This window comes from Planococcus citri, chromosome 4, assembly GCF_950023065.1.
Source record: "Planococcus citri chromosome 4, ihPlaCitr1.1, whole genome shotgun sequence".
In the NCBI taxonomy this organism is placed as follows: domain Eukaryota; kingdom Metazoa; phylum Arthropoda; class Insecta; order Hemiptera; family Pseudococcidae; genus Planococcus; species Planococcus citri.
The window spans coordinates 17,130,288-17,148,758 of NC_088680.1; the positions used below are offsets into that span (position 1 = coordinate 17,130,288).

General features: G+C 35.4%; 3 protein-coding genes across 3 annotated transcripts; all 3 read right to left on the reverse strand.

Annotated features, from left to right (window-relative positions):
* Positions 1-1,293: 1,293 nt before the first annotated feature.
* On the reverse strand, positions 1,294-5,251 carry LOC135842476 (uncharacterized). The gene is made up of 3 exons (XM_065359957.1): positions 4,928-5,251; positions 3,683-4,672; positions 1,294-3,299 (listed from the first exon to the last, which is right to left on the reverse strand). The coding sequence occupies exons 2-3, from the start codon at positions 4,653-4,655 to the stop codon at positions 1,561-1,563; spliced, it is 2,712 nt and encodes a 903-aa protein (XP_065216029.1). The 5' UTR covers positions 4,656-4,672; positions 4,928-5,251; the 3' UTR covers positions 1,294-1,560.
* Positions 5,252-5,568: 317 nt separating this feature from the next.
* On the reverse strand, positions 5,569-9,089 carry LOC135843579 (uncharacterized). The gene is made up of 3 exons (XM_065361509.1): positions 8,801-9,089; positions 7,672-8,652; positions 5,569-7,541 (listed from the first exon to the last, which is right to left on the reverse strand). The coding sequence occupies exons 2-3, from the start codon at positions 8,636-8,638 to the stop codon at positions 5,803-5,805; spliced, it is 2,706 nt and encodes a 901-aa protein (XP_065217581.1). The 5' UTR covers positions 8,639-8,652; positions 8,801-9,089; the 3' UTR covers positions 5,569-5,802.
* Positions 9,090-12,869: 3,780 nt separating this feature from the next.
* Positions 12,870-16,490, reverse strand: LOC135843811 (uncharacterized). The gene is made up of 3 exons (XM_065361827.1): positions 16,198-16,490; positions 14,918-15,901; positions 12,870-14,842 (listed from the first exon to the last, which is right to left on the reverse strand). The coding sequence occupies exons 2-3, from the start codon at positions 15,240-15,242 to the stop codon at positions 13,113-13,115; spliced, it is 2,055 nt and encodes a 684-aa protein (XP_065217899.1). The 5' UTR covers positions 15,243-15,901; positions 16,198-16,490; the 3' UTR covers positions 12,870-13,112.
* Between the last annotated feature and the right edge of the window lie 1,981 nt (positions 16,491-18,471).

Here is an 18,471-nt window from a genome sequence, read left to right on the forward strand (position 1 = left end):
TAACTGACAAAAAGCCCCTTTTTTGCTAAAATTTGCTAAAGTATTGCTTTTTGCTGAAAATTTTCAAAAATTGACAGAAATTATCGCTTCTTACCAAAATTGCTAAAAAGTCTTTCCCCTCGCAAAACGTTGCAAAATATGTAATGTAATACAAGTTAGCTCAACTTTTCAAAATTAAAAATCAGAACATTTATCTTTGCAGTGTTCTAGTTTTTTTTGTGATTTTTTCAGTATTTAAAATGTTTTGCTCGCGTTTTGTCACTTTTTCGGTCGCTAGGTAAAGTTATTTTTTTTGGGAAAAAATGGAGTATGGATCCATGATCCGCACGATTCAACTTTAGCACGTGAGTATTGGGTTAATTTGGACAGATATTTACGACGATTTTAAGAAAATTGAATTTATAAAAACACACTGACTCATCATATTTAAATTGAGGTATAGGTAAGTACTGCGATTATAATGTTAGCTTTCCGAATTCATGTCGGTAGAATTTTGTGAAAATATTCAAAAATCTGCTGGAGGCTCCAAAACTGCGTGCAGTGCTTGACAAGAAGGGGTTGAATGTGACGATGATACTAAAAAAACATCAAAATCATTAAAAATTACCACAACCACAAAATCTTACTTTTTTGCTGAAATTCCGATACACTCCAACTTTTTATAAAAACTGTAAAGAAGAATCAGTTTACGTTGAAGTGACGAAAAAAAGGTTTTTTTCAGTCAAATTTCCGGAAAGCCTTGCTTTCTTGTTGCAAAAAATCAGTTTTTTTAAAATCAAAATTACCCAAAATTCTTACATCTTTTGGCTTAAAATTGCGGAAAACTCCCCTATTTTGGTCAAAATTGTCAGAACCGTGCTTTTTGTCGCAAACACAATCTGCTTTTTTGGTAAAATTTCAAGAACAGCTTGATTTGCTTTTATAAATTACTTAGGTACCTACTTAATCAGAATTGACAAAAAAGGTTTGCTTTCTTCATTTGCCTAAATTGCAGGAAAATCCTCTTTTTTTTGGTCTGGAAATTAAATCAAAAAGTTTCAAGGAAAATAGCCAATTTTTTTGAAAATTTTAAAGAAGCAAAATCAACATTTCTCGAAGTAGGTAGACGTAGAGTAGAGGTTACATTTTTTGTCACGTCGAGAAAAAACGAATACAAGAGGCCAATTTTTGATCATACAGAACGAACGAGAAAAAAATCTAGTACCAGTGGACAAAAATTTTCCTAACGAAAGAACAAAATCAAATTAATAATTATGGAACGGATAAAATTGCAAATAAGTAACTTGAAAAATATCTCAGCAGAATTGAAAATTTATTTTCAACTTTACGAACACAGTCAGATTATTTTAATCTACGTTTGCATTTCAATGCATTAAAAAAATACAAAGATCCGAAATTTTTTACCATCACTCAGCGCATAATAATTAAAATTCCAAATAAAAAAACGTTAAAATACCATTTATCAAGAAAAACTTGGATTTTCAAAAATAAAGATAAAGAAAATAAACTTATTACTTAAAACAAAAGCTCAAGTCAAGACGAAACAAGCATGTCAACATGTCATTTCATAATTGTATGGACGGCAGAAATACTCTCGAAGTTATCCAATTTTTGATCGGCGATCCATTTTTTGTCAGTGGGAGAGTACAGCTGAGCTCCATTCTTGGTTGAAATGAACAAAATATCGTCAGCACGTTCAGTAAACGTAGTGAAGTCTTCATACAGATTATCAATACTACTCCAAGTTTGACTTTTCCAATGAAAAAAGAAAGTCTTTGATTTGAACAAGACGCAAAGGTCATTCTTGATAACATTCACTTTGATAGGTAAATTATCCCATTTTTCAGGTTCCTTTACCACGAGTGATGGCGTAACAGGCAAAATTGGCAACCATTTGGTTTTTTTTGTCTGGTAATCGTAAACATAGGCCCGAAGAACATTCGACCAACCTAGATTCTCTTGTTTTCTCAAGGATATTGCGAAGCGGAGTTTTCCATCACTCGTAAACCACTTTTTACCATCATCACTTCGCGGTTTCCGATGAGTAATCCATCGATTCAAATGAAAGCAATATTTATGTATATGTATCCCCGCAGAGTAAAACACTTCATCGTTGCAGGTAAAAATCGCGTACTCGACTGACGAATCCATTCTGGCATCGGTAGCCAACGAAATGAATTTTTGCGATTTCATTGCCGGAAGATAAACAGAAAAATAGAATTCTTCATCGATGTTGAAAAGTACGAATAATTTATCATCGATGATAGTCGCTGAATGACGATTAATTGAAGTACCAGGTTGTGTCGCATAAGTAGGCAAACCTTTCAGGTTTATGCAAACAATTTCGTTGAAATATTCATCCATAATGCTCAACGCTCCTTCGATTTTGACGCCAATAAAACGGGGTTTCTGATCATACTTGAAAAATGGATCGCAAGTCGATGGCACAAGAGCAGTGGACTGCAGGATCTCCGTGAAAGATTTTTTTACACAATCTAACGAATAATCGACAGAATTTTCAAGTGGTTCCGATTTTGGCAGATCAATTTTAACGGTATAATTTCGATTAGCAGCTTTGGCGATTTCGTACATGTGATGGCATCTTTTTTCCATATCGTGAAAGATCCATTTCGAACATACGTTAACTACTTCGTAGGATGTTTCCATTTCTAATTCGGGTATTGCGACAATTTCTTTCAGAACTTCCAAGGAGATGTTTTTGAAGGCATTATCTTCGAAGTTTGGCCATTCTTCAAGAATACGATTGACCACAACGACATGCAGATCTGAATTCCGTTCATTCTCATAGAGGTAATGAAATAAATCGAAAAAGTCACCAGTAATATCGAGCTCATTCTCAGCATCTAAGAGCCAGGAACGACATTTCTCATATAGATCATCTATTTTCAAAAAATCGCTAGCTTGGAGTAAATTAATTATAAGATCTTGCGAAGTGATCTCAATTTCTCCTTCGTAAATGTAGTCGATTATTTTTTCAAAAGCTACTGCGTCGATCTCATCAAATGTATGCGTCTCCATTATCGATTTATCTTTTTCAGACTTCTCGTTGACTGTGGAACCCAATGATTTGTTGTTTTTGGTGAAAAGATCGTAAAAGAACGGCGAGGCTGACAGCAATTTGATACGGTGCAATTTGCAAGGAAATCCATGGACGTCGATGATGACATCACAGAAGCGTCCTTCTTTCAGAAACGTAGCCCATCTGCTAGGTAGGTCGATGATGTTTATGATACGATACTGAAATTCGTCTGATATTTCATCGGCCAACTGTGAACAATCTGTAAACATAAACGAACAAAACTTGAGAATTTTTGTCGCAAATTTCAAGTACATACCTAAAGATACCTTATCTTATGAATTTAGGTTAATTTTTCAGTCGGCTCGATTTGCAAATCTGCAATTAAAATTTCACACTAATTTGTACAGTCAAAGTTAACGCTTGCTTTAGGAACAGATTTTCAATTTCAAGCTCACATCAATCTTCTCATTCTCAAGAGTATAATATTACCTATTGATTTTTAAAAAAAATATAAAGTGAAATAAATTTCAAAGGTTTAAAATCCAAATTTTAACAGACTTATATAACATCTATATGACTGATTCAAATTCTTTGTTTATCTGCAGTTGATTAATAAAGTAAAACATAGGTATATCCACTCACCAAACGTAATATCACCATAGTAATGATACAACTCGTTGAAATATTTTTTCAGTTGTTGCATCCTGAGATTCTCATCGATCTTCTTCAAAAAATCTATTGTAGATTGAGATTGTTCTTCATTCACATGGCAATAACGGAATACTCCATGACGATGTTTCGTTGCATTCACCAATTTAATCAACTGGTTAACACGATTTTTGAAGTCGTGACAAATCCATTCCGCACAAACACGGCCAACAAAATCTTCATCTTGGTATTTATCTTTGTTTCGATGCAACAGAATTCGGAGTAGTCCTTCGAAGGGCATGAATAAAAATTCCTTCACTTTGTACGCATCGAACAATCGATTAGAGAAATACTGGCTAACGGTTGGTAGTAAATAATCACATTTGCATTCTTCCACCACTCTTGAGCTGAGTAAAAAAAAGTACAATTCGATCATTTCGTGACAGAATTCCTTCTTCGGTATTATTGTATCCTCGATGAACTCTTTGAATACGTCTAAATCGATTTGCATCTCTAAATGACACATGTTCTTCAACAAATCGACGAAATTACTCTCGCATATCACGCTTTTCAAATCTTTTCCGTACATTACTTCGATGATGGGAGATAACATGTCGTCTTCATGAATTATACTCATAATCATTGCTCCCATGTCTACTTTTACGTTGCCTTCCGACAGCCTCGCAAGGTAGTTTGATTTAGAAGCCAAGACTGCTCGATCCAAGTAATATTTATCGCCTTTTTCGGTGCAAATCCAAGTATCGCCGAGAATACTTTTTCGTGGGGTTTCCAGTAAGAGTTTGAAATCGTGCTCGTTGTCGTTGGCATCTGTCGACTTGGTTATTTTAAAATTCTGCCACGAATCGTCGACAGGTGTGACAGCGGGGACATCGCCGCTAGAATGGTTATCGCTATCGGTTGTAGTAGTTGTATCGATCGTAGATTTATCCAACTGAGAATCCGCCATATCTGCAGATATTGCTCCTGAGAACATAACACACAATGGCATGGTTTTAGTAAAGTATAAGAAAAAGTTCGTCAAGTCACATGTTGAGCAGAGTATTACAAAATGATACAATTTATACCCTCTCATCTATTCGTTATTTTTAACAAAAAGCTTACACGATAATTGCTCTGAGAGGTAAACGCAAAAGTTACATGCCAGTTTTTAGCACTTTTCTTGGAATATCATGCCATATATGATAATATAATTATACGTACTTAAGTAATTGTTCGTACCTGTAAAACTGTGATCACCAGTTGATGGCTGTACAAGCTTAAACTCCTGTTATATATTTTCAACGAACAACGATCGATCACTTGGTAATGCGATGACTACCCAACTGCGAAAGAAACTTCTTCAACTTGCTTTACGATCTATGAAGCACGAAACAATTGTTTTCAGCGATCGGTCAAGAGTCATTTTAAATTGAACTCAAATTTTGGTAATTATTTTGATACATGCACACATAAAATCGTGAAAACGAGATGCTATGCTCATATTATGCTGTTCATGTTTCTTGAGATGGGCCAGCTGGGGCTAGCGGTACAATAAAATGCTGATAACTCTGATAAGCTAACGAAAGATCGGAGCATGCGCAGGTATTTTTCCTTCCATCCGCCACCTCACAACCGCCTGCCTGCTTCATTGAAATATTTTCTACAAAATATGCAGAACCTGAAGTACAGACGCTGCAGACAATATAGGTCTCAAATTGTATATTCAGTCTATACCTAGTATTTGAAATAAATTGTAACCAATCTTGATATTAATTGCGAATCTGTTGCGAATATTGATAGGTATTGAAAATTTGTAACTACCAAAACCACACATCCATTCATTGAGAAAAACATTGGATAAAATAAAATATCAAAAGAAATTATCAAAAAAATGTAGGTACATTATATTTTATAGCAAAACAAAATTGGTTGATTGAAATATTTCATAACTTATACCTTAAACATGGACAATAATCTCGTACTATACAAAAAAAAATCCCAACAAACACAAGAAAAACACGTGATTCCTATAATTACTCACAGGTAAAAGATACATTTCAATACAAATAGATAAGTAAGTATATAAACATGAACCAATATAAAATACCATTCAATCACATAACCATATGAATGGCTGAAACGCTGTTAAATTTGTTCAATTTCTGATCAGCGATCCATTCTTTCAGCACCGGAGAATACAAAAGAACTCCATGTTCGGCAGAAATAAACAGAATATTCTGATCACGTTCAGTGAACGTCGAGAAATCTTCGTATAAATTATCAATGCTACTCCAAGTTTGAGTCTTCCAATGAAAGAAGTAGGTTTTTCGTTTAAACAGCACACAAAAATCCTTACCAATAACATTCACACTGATTGGTAAATTATCGCATTTTTCACGTCCCTCCACATCCACGAGTGATGGCTGATCAACTGCAGGCACATCAGGTAACTCGGCCAACATTCCTTGTTTGAAATCGTAATATTCGATTTTAAGATCTTCCGACGACGAAACTTGTTGCGTAGATTTCTTAAGGAACATTTGATACATTATTTTTCCATCACTCGCCATCCATACTTTATTCGACTTGAGCTCAGAAAATGTAATCCATCGATTTAAATGGAAGCAATATTGCAGCACAGTTGCACCATCGACGTAGTATACCGAATTGTTGATATTCAAAATCACGTATTCGAAGGACGAATTCAGTCTGTCATCAGTAGCCAACGAAATGAACTTTTTCGATGCCAGCAAGTAAACATAGAAGTAAAACTTCACGCCGACGTTGAAAAGAACGAATAATTTATCATCGATCATAGCCGCTGATTGTCGATCGATCGAAATGCTCGTTTGGGTCGAATAAACAGGTAACGTTTTCGGACTTATTGAGACAATCTCGCTGAAATATTCATCCATAATGCATAACGATCCGTCCGTTCGTGTACCAATAAAACGGGGCCTTTGTTCGTTCTTCAAACCCGAATCGTATTTCAACGGTACAAATACAAGCGCAGTAGACTTCAAGATCGCGAGCAACTGTTCTTTAACCCATTTCACCGAATACTCGACTGAATTTTCAGGACTTATCAATTTCAACGGTTTCATTTTCATGGCGAAATTACGATTTATAGATTTGGCGATTTCGTACATCAGAGAGTATCTTTTTTCTATATCGTGAAAGATCCATTCCGAACACTGGTCGATAACTTCATCGGAGGTATTCATCGATAACTTGGGTAAAGCGACGATTTCCTTTAGAGCTTTCAAAGAGATACGTTTGAAAGCAGTTACGTCATATTTTGGCCACACAGCGTGAATGCGAAGAGTTACCAACTTATATAGCTTCGAATTCACGTCGTTTTCGCAGAGGAACTCGAATAAATCGAAAATAATGCTCGGAATTTTATGGCCGGAATTCAAAAACCACGAATAGCATTTTTCGTATAAATCGTCCATTTGCAAAAATTTACTGGCTTTGAGCAAATTAATCATCAGGTATCCTGAAGTGATCTCGATTTCACCTTCGTAAATGTAACGGATTATTTTTTCAAAAGCTTCAGCGTCGACTTCATCCAACGTGTATGTTTCCATTGGGATTTCGTCTGACTCTGATTTTCCGTCGATCGTGGAGTCAGGCGATTCGTTGTCTTTGGTAAACAAATCGTAAAAGAAGGGAGAAGACAACAACAGCTTGATTCGATGCAATTTATAAGGAAATCCTTGAACGTCGATGATCACGTCACAAAATCGTCCTTTTTCTAGAAGCATGGCCCATCTGCGAGGTTGATCGATAACATTTATGATACGAATTCGGGATTCATGTGGTACTACATCGTCGGTCAATTTGGAAGAATCTGTAAAAATATGAAGAATTTGAAATGATTAGTTCTGAAGTACCTAGATGGAAAAATACAATTAAAACGAATGATAATTTAACTCGAGCTCAATTAAGCTCAAAACCACGTACGAAAAATCATTACTCACCAAAAGTAATTTCACCATCGTAATAAAGCAATTCGTTGAAACATTCTTCCACTTTTTGTACTCGAAGACTTTTATCAATTTGCTTCAAAGAGCTCACTATCGATCCTTTTTCATCCGTACTGCAATAGTGGAAAATACCATAACGATGTTTCGTCGCATTCACCAACTTGATCAACTTGTCGATACGTTTCTTAAACTCGTGACAGATCCATTCGGCGCAAATACGACCAATTATTTTACTTTCGGCTTCATTTTGAGATTCATCTTCATTTCGATGCGACAGTATAAGAAAAATCCCTTCGTACGGTACGGATGAAAATGCCTTCATTTTACACGCTTCCAGTAATCGATCAGAAAAATATCGACTGACGGTTGGTAATAAATAATCGAAGCTTTCGTCGAACACTCTGCAGTTCAACATGAACGAGTACAATTTGAACATTTTACTGCAAACTTCTTTCTTCGGTTTTATGGTTTCTTCGATAAACTGCTTGAATACGTCGAAATCTATTTCCATTTCGAGATCGTACATGTTCATTAACAAATCGACAAAATTACTCTCGCTTATCACGTTTTTCAAATCCTTTCCGTACATGATTTGAAAAATTGGAGCGAACATGTCGGTTTCTTTGACTGTACTGGCAATAATATCTTCGAAGATTAATTTGTCAAAGTCTTGGGAGTATCTTTCGAGAAGATTCGATTTAGAAACAATAATTACTCGATCTAAGAAGTAACTATCGCCTTTTTCGGTGCGAACCCAGGTATCGCCGATAATACTTATTTGCGAGTCTTTCAGCGATACGTTGTATTCGTGCTCGTTATCATTTTTATGCGTCGATTTAATTATCTTGAAATTTTGCCACGATTCTTCATCATTTGGATTGGTATTGGAACTATCACCACTGGAATGTTCATCAGTTACTGTGCCAATCGCAGGAGAACCATCTAATTGGGAGTCTGCCATGTTTAACGTAGTTCCTGGGTAAAGAAAAACACAATAGAATGAGTATTAGAAACGATCAGAATACGAAAGAGTTGTAAAGCTCTTAAAACACAGCAGATTATTTCAAAATGGTTCATGGACCCGATATAGTAATACTTTTTCTACATAATGATCTGCAAATACCTGATTTCGATTTTCAGCAAAAATCCAACGAAAGGTTCTCTCGATCACGAACAATACCTTGGCAGATGACTTTTAAAGTTTCTTCTCATAACTATCCACGAAACACTATTCTTTGATTCACGAGAAAATTGGTCTATCACATATCAAAATAATTCATGCAATAAATAAATTCACAATTTGAAATCGCAATTTACGCAGATTTTACGTTTGATTTTTTATTTTTTTTTCAGAACTGTAATCTGCATGTAAACAAAAGAAATAAGCTGCATCGGCGCATGCGCAGTTTTCATTATGAATATTAAAAACTAGTTGCAACAGGAATTTTAAGTTTGAAGTTTGAACGATTTATGCAGGGAGTCATAATTTTCTACATCAGTTCTACAATAAAATTGCACTTAGGTACGTACTACGTAGGTATTTTTTAAAATTGATTCTCACTGTCTCACTGACCATGAGTCGTGAGATTTGAGTGGTGATCATGATTCAATTCACTGCGATGGGGATGGATACATTTTTTGGCTAAAACTCCCCTGCCGATCCTCCGAGACAAGATTTTTCTTAAAGGGGGAGTCCTAAGGAACATTTCTAGCCCTTGTCCTAAAAAAAAGTGGCCCTACTTACAAAATGGCGGCCATTTTGATTGACAGGTCAGCCGAAATTGTAGATTTTGCGTTCCAATATAGGACTAGCATAGAATTTTTAAACCGTACAAAGGTAGATCGAAAGAGCAGACAAAAATTCATTACCTGTCAAAATTTCAAGTGCTAAAGTGCCTTTTTAGCCTTTTTCGAGTTCGGGTGAATTTTCAAAAACCAAAGGGCCAAAAATGAGGGGAAAAAATCCAAAATTTTACCAAATTGGCTTAGCAAACTGAAATTTAGGATGTACTCTATTTTCGACCTGCCAAATCGATTGGAAACTGTTTCAAACCGTTTTAAGCAGTTCTGGAGCCTCCAGAAGATTTTTGAAACTCGAAATTCCCATAAAATTTCATCAAATGGAGTTGGAAAGTCAAAATTAATTCGACAAACTAATTTCAATACGCTATGAAGTCGACTGCAGGTAAATTTCAAGTCGTTCTGGAGCCACCAGTAAATTTTTGAAACTTGAAATTTCCCCAAAACTTCATCAAAATGGAGATGGAAAGCTGAAATTTACTAAGCACTCCAATTCAAACACACTTTGAAGACGACTTCAGGCGAGTTCAAGTCATTTTGGAGCCTCCAGCAACTTTTTGAAAATTACTGGAGCCTCCAGTAGATTTTTGAAACTTGAAATTTTCCCAAAATGTCATCAAATGAGGTTAGCAAGCCGAAATTTACTCTGCGGACTAATTTCAATACATTATGAAGTGAAGTCGACGGCATGGTGGTTTCAAAGCTTCCAGCTACTAATTAGAAATTTCAATTCTCCTAAAGACGCCATAAAACCTTTCAAAAATTCACTGGAGGCTTTAAAATTACTTCTCGCCTGAAGTCGTCTTCAGTGGGTGTTAAAATTGGAGTGCATAGTTAATTTCAGCTTTCCATCTCTATTTGATAAAATTTTTTTGCAGGGATGGAAGAGCCCTGAATTCAGGGCTCCAGCTCTTGGCTCTGGCTCAGCTCCCCACAAGTTTTAGCTCTGGCTCGCTCTTGGCTCTTGGCCCTTTTTCTTTACATGTGCTCTTTGGCTCCTTGCTCGCTCCTCAATTCCTTCTGGCTCCGCTCTTTGACTCTCAGCTCCCTCTTCCAATTTCTCGGCTCCCACTCCAGCTCCAGCTCTGGCTCTTGGCTCTTTAAATTAGAATATAAAATTCGTGAAAAATGATGAAAAAAATGAAAATATACTGCATTTATTTTCATTTTATTTCTCAATGAGAAAACAAACGTAGAAATTCTTCAATTTCTTCACAAATGTGAGTTAAAAGTTGAATTTTTGATGAAATTTTGCGCATTTTTTTACTTTTTTTTCTACTTTTTGGGAGCCAAAGAGCCTGAAAACTTTTGTGGGCTCCCACTCGGCTCTGGCTCTTTCCAGGTTAAAGACTCCTTATGATGATGGCTCTCTTGAGTAAAATAAGGAGCTCTTTTGCAAGAGAGCTCTTGATGTTTTTCTGCACTTTCATTTATTTGGCTCCTGGCTCTGGCTCTAGCTCCTAAAAAAATCCAGCTCTTTCAGACTCTGGCTCTGGCTCACTCCCGGCTCTTCCATCCCTGAATTTTTGTAAAATTTCAAGTTTCAAAAATTTTCTGAAGGCTCCAGTAATCTTCAGAAAATCACTGGAGCCTCCAATCCGACTTGAAATGTACCTGCAGTCGACTTCATAGCGTATTGAAATTATAGTTTGCAGAATTAATTTCGGCTTTCCAATTCCATTTGATGAAATTTTGTGGGAATTTCGAGTTTCAAAAATCTGCTGGAGGCTCTAAAATGACTTGAACTCGCCTGAAGTCGTCTTCAGAGTGTGTTTGAATTGGAGTGCATAGTTAAATTTCATCAAATGGAATTGGAAAGCCGAAATTAATTCTGCAAACTAATTTCAATACGCTATGAAGTCGACTGCAGGTACATTTTAAGTGGGTTTGGAGCCTCCAGCGGTTTTCTGAAGATTACTGGAGCCTCCAGTAAATTTTTGAAACTTGAAATTTCACAAAAATTTTATCAAATAGAGATGGAAAGCTAAAATTAACTGTGCATTCCAATTTGGAGGCTCCAGTAATTTTCAAAAAGTTTCTGGAGGCTCCAAAATGACTTGAAATTTATCTGCAGTTGACTTCTTAGCGTATTGAAATTGGTTTGCAGAATTAATTTTGGCTTTCCAACTCCATTTGATGAAATTTTGTGGGAATTTCGAGTTCCAAAAATCTGCTGGAGGCTCCAAAACTGTTCAAAACGGTTTGAAACAGTTTTAAATCGATTTGGCAGGTCGAAAATAGAGTATACCCCAAATTTCAGCTTTCTAGGTCAATTTGGTAAAATTTTTTTTTTCTCACATTTTTGGCCAAAATTTGATTTTTTGAAAATTCACCAAAACTTGAAAAAGGCACTTTAGCACTTGAAATTTTGAAAGGTGATGAATTTTTGCCTGCTCTTTCGATCTACCTTTGTACGGTTTAAAAAATGTTATGCTAGTTCCATGTTGGAACCCAAAATCTGCGATTTTGGCTAACCTGTTAATCAAAATGGCCGTCATTTTGTAAGTAGGGTCACTTTTTTTTTGAGGACAAGGGCTAGAAATATTCCTGAGGACTCCCCTTTTAAGAATAAAGTTGTTCCGGAGGTTCGGCAGGGAGGTGCATTTGACCCTTTTGCGAGCTCCTCGACTATAAAGAAAAAAATGCCGAATGTATCCAGCAGAATTTAAAAACAACAAACAAGATTGAGCATTTTTTTTAAATTCTTGATTCCACTCAGCAAATTGAACTGAATAAAAATTCAATAAGAATGTCGAGCTGATAAGTCAGATTTGGCTACCATAGTTCGTGTTCAATTTGTTCATTACACGAACTTTCAAGAGAAGTTGAAAATAGGTAGGTTGGTGACCCATGGAGTGTTTTTTTTCAAAAATTTCAAAAATCATGGTCCTGAAACTCTTTAAAACTGTATTAAAACGTTGATAGGATTTTTGATTTCTCCTGAAATTTTAACCTATTTTGAGATTCAAAATGTTTCAATAACGCTTAAAATCCATTTAATTTCGTTAAAATAGGTACGTATGGGATTTCAGTTTCTCGCAAAATTTTAATCCATTTTTAAAGGTCACGACACTTTTAAAAGTCTCAAAAATCATGATCTGTTGATCCGATTTTGACCTCAAAGTTCTTCAGAACTGTTTTAAAAAAATCTTGACGGAATTTTTGATTTTCTGTCGAAATTTAAACCAATTTCGATGGGTCAACTGACACCACCTTCAGCAGAAATTTCCAAATTCATGACCCAATTCCTGATTTTTTTTGCCCCATCTTCCCATCTATAAAACGCCAGATGAATTTTTCGGATTTCAAATTAGCCAGTTAAATCGACACTTTTTGCCAAGTGAACAGAAATTACTACTACTGACATACACGAAGGTAATTAAATTACAAACTAGGATATAAAAAATTCATTTATCGCGAAAAACATGCATAAAACATCGAAAGAATCAGCGCAATAAATCTTAGTATCAAAACAGAATTCAGTAAGTAATAAAAATATTTGAAAACAAAATAGATAAGGTATACTAATTAATGCAAAAAAAAATACACAGGAACTCACAAAAAAAATCAGCAGCTCGTAATAAATTTCAATATATACTTCTCGTAATAAGTATGATTATAACTTCGCTTGGACATTATTTCATGACCGTATGGATAGGAGTAATACTCTTGAAGTTATTCAGTTGTTGATCAGCGATCCATTGTTTTTGAACAGGCGAGTATAACTGAACTCCATTCTCGGCGGAAATATACAGAATATTTTGTTCACGCTCAGTGAACGTCAAAAAATCTTGGTACAAATTATCGATACTACTCCAAGTTTGAGTCTTCCAATGAAAGAAATAGGTTTTTCGTTTGAACAGAACACAGAAATCGTTCTCAATTACATTCACGCTGATGGGTAAATTTTCCCATTTGACAGGATCTAAGGACACAGCTGATGGCCGAACAGGAACATTAGGTAACTTGACCCACGTTTTCGCTTTAGCATCGAAGAACCACGCTTTCAATACTCCCAACGAATGCAAAGCTAGCTGCGGTGGTCTATGGCACGATACCTTGAACAAGATTTTTCCATTACTCGTATACCACTTCTGCGAATATCCACGTTCCAAAATTGTAATCCATCGATTCAAATGAAAGCAATATTTCAACGAAGAATAATCTTCAAGATAGGATACTTCACCGTTGAAATTTAAAATCACGTAATTGTCTAATGGATTCATTCTTACGTCGTCAGCCAATGAAATAAACTTTTTCGACGACGGTAGATAAACATAAAAATAGAATTTATCCTCGGTATTAAAAAGGATAAATAATTTATCGTCGATCATTGTAGCTGAATGTCGAATAATTGAAATTCTATCTTGAGAAGAATACACTGGCAACGTTTTCGGATTGATCGAGACAATTTCGTTGAAATATTCGTCCATAATGCTCAACGTTCCTTCTGTTTTCGTAGCCATGAAACGAGGTTTATGCTTGAATTCCAAATAACACGGATCGAAATTCGAAGACACGAGCGCCGAAGACGACAGGATCTCGGTTAAATGTTTCTTAATCGTTTCTATCGAACATTCGACCAAATTTTCAGCATCGGGTGTTTCTAATTTCATTCGTTTGATACAAGGTGCGAAATTCCGATTGACAGCTTTGGCGATTTTGTACATGTGAGGATATCTTTTTCCCAAATCGTGAAAGATCCATTTTGAACACAGGTCGACGACTTCATCGGTAGAATCCAGAGATAAATCGGGTAAAGCGACGAGCTCCTTTAGAACTTTCAACGAAATGTTTTTAAATGCATTATCGTTGAATTTCGGCCACATGCTAAGAATACGTTGAACCACATCGTCATACAGATCTGTATTCTTTTCTTTCTCGCTGGCGAACTGAAATAAGTCGAAAACAGCGCTAGTCATTTTACTAATTGAACGTAAGCACCACGCATTGCATTCGTCATACAAATCCTCCATTTTAAAAAAGTGGCTAGCTTTGAGCACGTTGATGATCAGATCTTCCGAAGTGATTTCAATTTCCTTTCCGTAAATATAGTTGACTATTTTTTCAAAAGCTGCTGGGTTAATTTCGTCAAATGTATACGTCTCAATGGTCAATTTTTCCGACTTGACGCTGACGTTGGAGTCGATCGATTTGCTGCTTTTGATGAATAGTTCCTGGAAGAACGTCGAAGACGTTAGTAATTTTATACGATGCAGTTTGTACGTAACTCCTCGAACGTTGATTACGACGTCGTGAAATAATCCTTTTTCCAGAAACATGCACCATCTGCCGGGTAAATCGATAGCATTTATAATACGATTTCTCGATTCATCGGATATTTCATCAGCCAACTGCGAAGGATCTGTAAACAAATTTGAAGATGATTAAAATCAATTTCCTCAGAGAATTTCCTTCCAAGTAAAATCAAAATACTTACCAAATTTAACATCTCCATAGTAAGAAAGCAATTCGTTGAAACGTTCTTCGACCTCTTCTACTCGATGATTTTCATCTATTTCTCTCAAAGAATCAATTATCGACTGCTCTTCAACCGCATTCGCACCCAAATAGTGAAAAATTCCATATCGATGTTTCGTGGCATTCACCAATTTAACCAATTTAACGACACGATCGTCGAAGTCGCGACAAATCCATTCGGCACAAATACGACCAATCAAGCCTTTATCTTCAGGTTCATAAACGTTCGTATTCAAAAGTATACGAAAGAGTCCTTCGAAGGGTACAGCTAGAAATTCCTTCATATTATACGCTTCCAACAAACGATTGGATAAATATCGACTGACGATTGGTAGCAAATAATCGCATCGACATTCTTAGATTACTCTGGAGCTCAACACGAATAAGTATAATTTGATCATTTCGTAACAGAATTCCGTCTTCGGTAAGATGATTTGTTTGATGAAACTTTCGAATACTTCTAAATCGATTTCCATCTCCAGATAACACATGTTTTTCAACAAGTCGACGAAATTATGCTCGTTTATCAAGCTTTTCAAATCGTTTTCGTACATTATTTGAAATATGAGAGCTAATACGTCTTCTTCTTGGATTGTTGTGCTGATTATATGATCAATATTTACTTCGGCATTGTTTTCACAGAGCTTTGCTAAAAGGTTCGATTTAGAGACTAAGATCGCTCGATCTAAGTGATATTCGTCGCCTCGTTCGGTGCAATAAATGAAAGTGTCGCCGAGAATGCTTTTTTGCGGGTGTTCCAGTAATAGTTTGTAATCGTGTTCTTTGTCGTCGGCATCCGTTGACTTGGTTATTTTGAGCGTTTGCCAAGATTCTTCTTCAGGAGTAATGGTTCTGGTACTGTAATTATGATCGTTGGTCGTGCCCATCGAAGAAGTACAGCTAACTGACTGGGATTCTGTCTCTGTCATGTTCGTAACGTCTCCTGTGAAAATAACACATAATATGGTAAGAACTAGCAGTAGACAAAGGTTCAATACCACTCGTACGAGACATTATAATTATCTGCTCTCATATTGTAAAGTTTCTGATTACTTGAAAAAAAAAACACCAATTGTACTTCTGTGATTTATTTCTGTACGATTTTGGATTTCCAGCGAAGATACCGTTGCCTTGAGGCATAATGTGGACAAACAGTTTACACAGTAAGAAATAATGAAATAAATCCAGAAGTACAAAATGTGTGTAACAAATTGAAGAGTAATAATAATTAGTATGTACCTGAAACTGTGCTAATGATAAACACCAGTTGGTATCCGTTGATAGACGAAATTCCTAGTTATAAATTGCTCACTTGAGAAATACTTTCAGGACTACGAGCTTCTGAATTGCTTTCGATTAATGCAGCAAGAATTAAGAAACGTATCTTTGATTAATCAATATACAATTTAAAATGATTAAAATATAAAAAATGCAACAAAGTTCTATTTTGTCTTATTCACACGTGTTTTGATTTTTTTATCATCAGAATTGATAAAAAATATGAGGGATTTGGAGAGAGGGAGAGAAGAGCATTGGTGCGGCGCATGCGTGAAAATTGAAATGATCAATTGCACCGGTGGATAAACTGGTTCTGCAACAACTGCAACATCTGCAAGACTTTTTATTCTTCGCATTTCCGATGGAAAAAGAAAAGAACATTGGCGTAATGAAAGTAATTCGTCAATTAAATTTTAATGGCCCATATTTCAGAATTCAGATGAAGTACTTTGCCAGTTTGCCTTTTGCCACGTTTTGGGTGTTGAGGTTAGGGTTAGGGTACAACCTTGAACCTACATGTTCACTAATCAACGAGAAATCTTCTGATATTAATTAATATTTATTTCATCAGTAGAGTAGAACTAGACTAGACTAGAACTTGCTTTAGATTTAGACTTCAGTTTTCGAATGAAATAACAAGTTTTTGAGTACCTAAAGCCTAAAGGCTAAGATCTAAATAAAATATAAGTCCAAGAGTCCAAGACACACCAATTGTTTCCAATTATTCCAATATAAGTACCTATAATACTTGAATTGAATGATTCAAACATTTACTTATTTTAGATGATTTTTTCAAAATTACTAAATTTTTTGAGTTCATTGAAGCATGTGGATGTGGCTCCTTCAATTCGCAAGATAGCAACCAGTCGTGATCATAATAATAACACAATCATGTACAATATGTATTTTGTTCGTCTCTTTATGTCTCCTCGAGTATCATCTACGGTTGTGTTGAATTTCAATTTTGGCAGACGATTTCCGGAACACCCTGTACCTATCATACATTATACACAAATGCAATCAAATTGGTTCCCATCTTATTTTTATGTATGTATGAAGCAAGCTTCCTTTATAGTGGCCATGGAATTTTTCTACAGTAAATTCAAATGTGTAGATTCAAATGGAGGCATTTAGGTATACTGGCTGTGGAATTTTATCAATTTTCTATGGAAAAGTCAACATTTTTCAACTTTTCAATAAAAAAGTGATGAATGAGATGAAGATTGAAAACGTTTTATTAAAGTGAATATTTATCAGAATTTATAAGAAATGTAAGAAATGTTATTATTTTACAAGTTTAGAGGTTCAAAAGTGCATAAAATTGAGTTTGAAAAAATTTCACGATTTTCTGTAGAAATTTTCTATTGCCAGCTTATTGCCACAGTGCCACTGTAAAGGAATCTTCATGCAGTTGAATGGATTCCGGTAGGTAGAGGGGAAAAGGAGATGGAGAGTGAATTAGTTCAGGTAAACATGAAAAAAAATCAATATTTATTTATAATAGGTATACGAGTACCTTTCTTTTTTTAACCAAATTCTAAAATGAATAGGTATATACCTGAAGATTTTAAAATTTTATTGAAAAAATAGAAAAGTACATAGACGCTATTTTTTTTATCAATTTTATCGATGGAACAGGGCTCTGAGTAGATATTTTTTCCAAGTGTTTCAAGGGGGAGGGGAGGATCAAAATGGATCTAAAACATCAGAAAAGATGTAGGATGTACCTACTATGTACCTACTTCGGATTTTCGCATTTTGTACCTGCAATAGGGCATTTGAATGTTTTTGAAGAATTTTGTGCGCAGAATTGGGTCACGAATCACGATTCTATGGATTTTTGAAAAGCAAACTGAATTTAAAATTTAAAAGAAGTCGAACCGATTAACTAGTTTTGCTTGCCATGTTTCAAACATTTGAAATTTTCAAGAAACGTTGGAAAATAGAAATACATAATTATTATTTTAATCATATAACTCCTGACTTTTCTTCATGTTACCTATTTTCGTGAGTCGCATATGACACTTTTTTGCAAGTACATAAGTTACCCGGAAAATGTTCAAAAATACTCAAAAAAACATTTTCGTTGAAATACCTACGAGTTGGCTAAAATCTCTCCAAAATTCCAATCATTTTGAATCCCTAAATCATGACCCAATTAATTTTGAACTGAAAATTCTTCAAAAGTAGGTAGGTACCTACTCCAAAAACTTTTAATGTAAATTTCTCATTTTC

Bases quoted from the DNA above. Each gene is read 5' to 3' on its own strand.
- LOC135843811 (XM_065361827.1), bottom strand. From the start codon at position 15,242: ATGAAGGAATTTCTAGCTGTACCCTTCGAAGGACTCTTTCGTATACTT. The intron at 14,843-14,917 runs GTAAGTATTTTG...ATTTGTTTACAG, and splicing joins CTATGGAGATGTTAAATTTG to ATCCTTCGCAGTTGGCTGAT.
- LOC135843579 (XM_065361509.1), bottom strand. From the start codon at position 8,638: ATGGCAGACTCCCAATTAGATGGTTCTCCTGCGATTGGCACAGTAACT. The intron at 7,542-7,671 runs GTGAGTAATGAT...ATATTTTTACAG, and splicing joins CGATGGTGAAATTACTTTTG to ATTCTTCCAAATTGACCGAC.
- LOC135842476 (XM_065359957.1), bottom strand. From the start codon at position 4,655: ATGGCGGATTCTCAGTTGGATAAATCTACGATCGATACAACTACTACA. The intron at 3,300-3,682 runs GTGAGTGGATAT...TTATGTTTACAG, and splicing joins CTATGGTGATATTACGTTTG to ATTGTTCACAGTTGGCCGAT.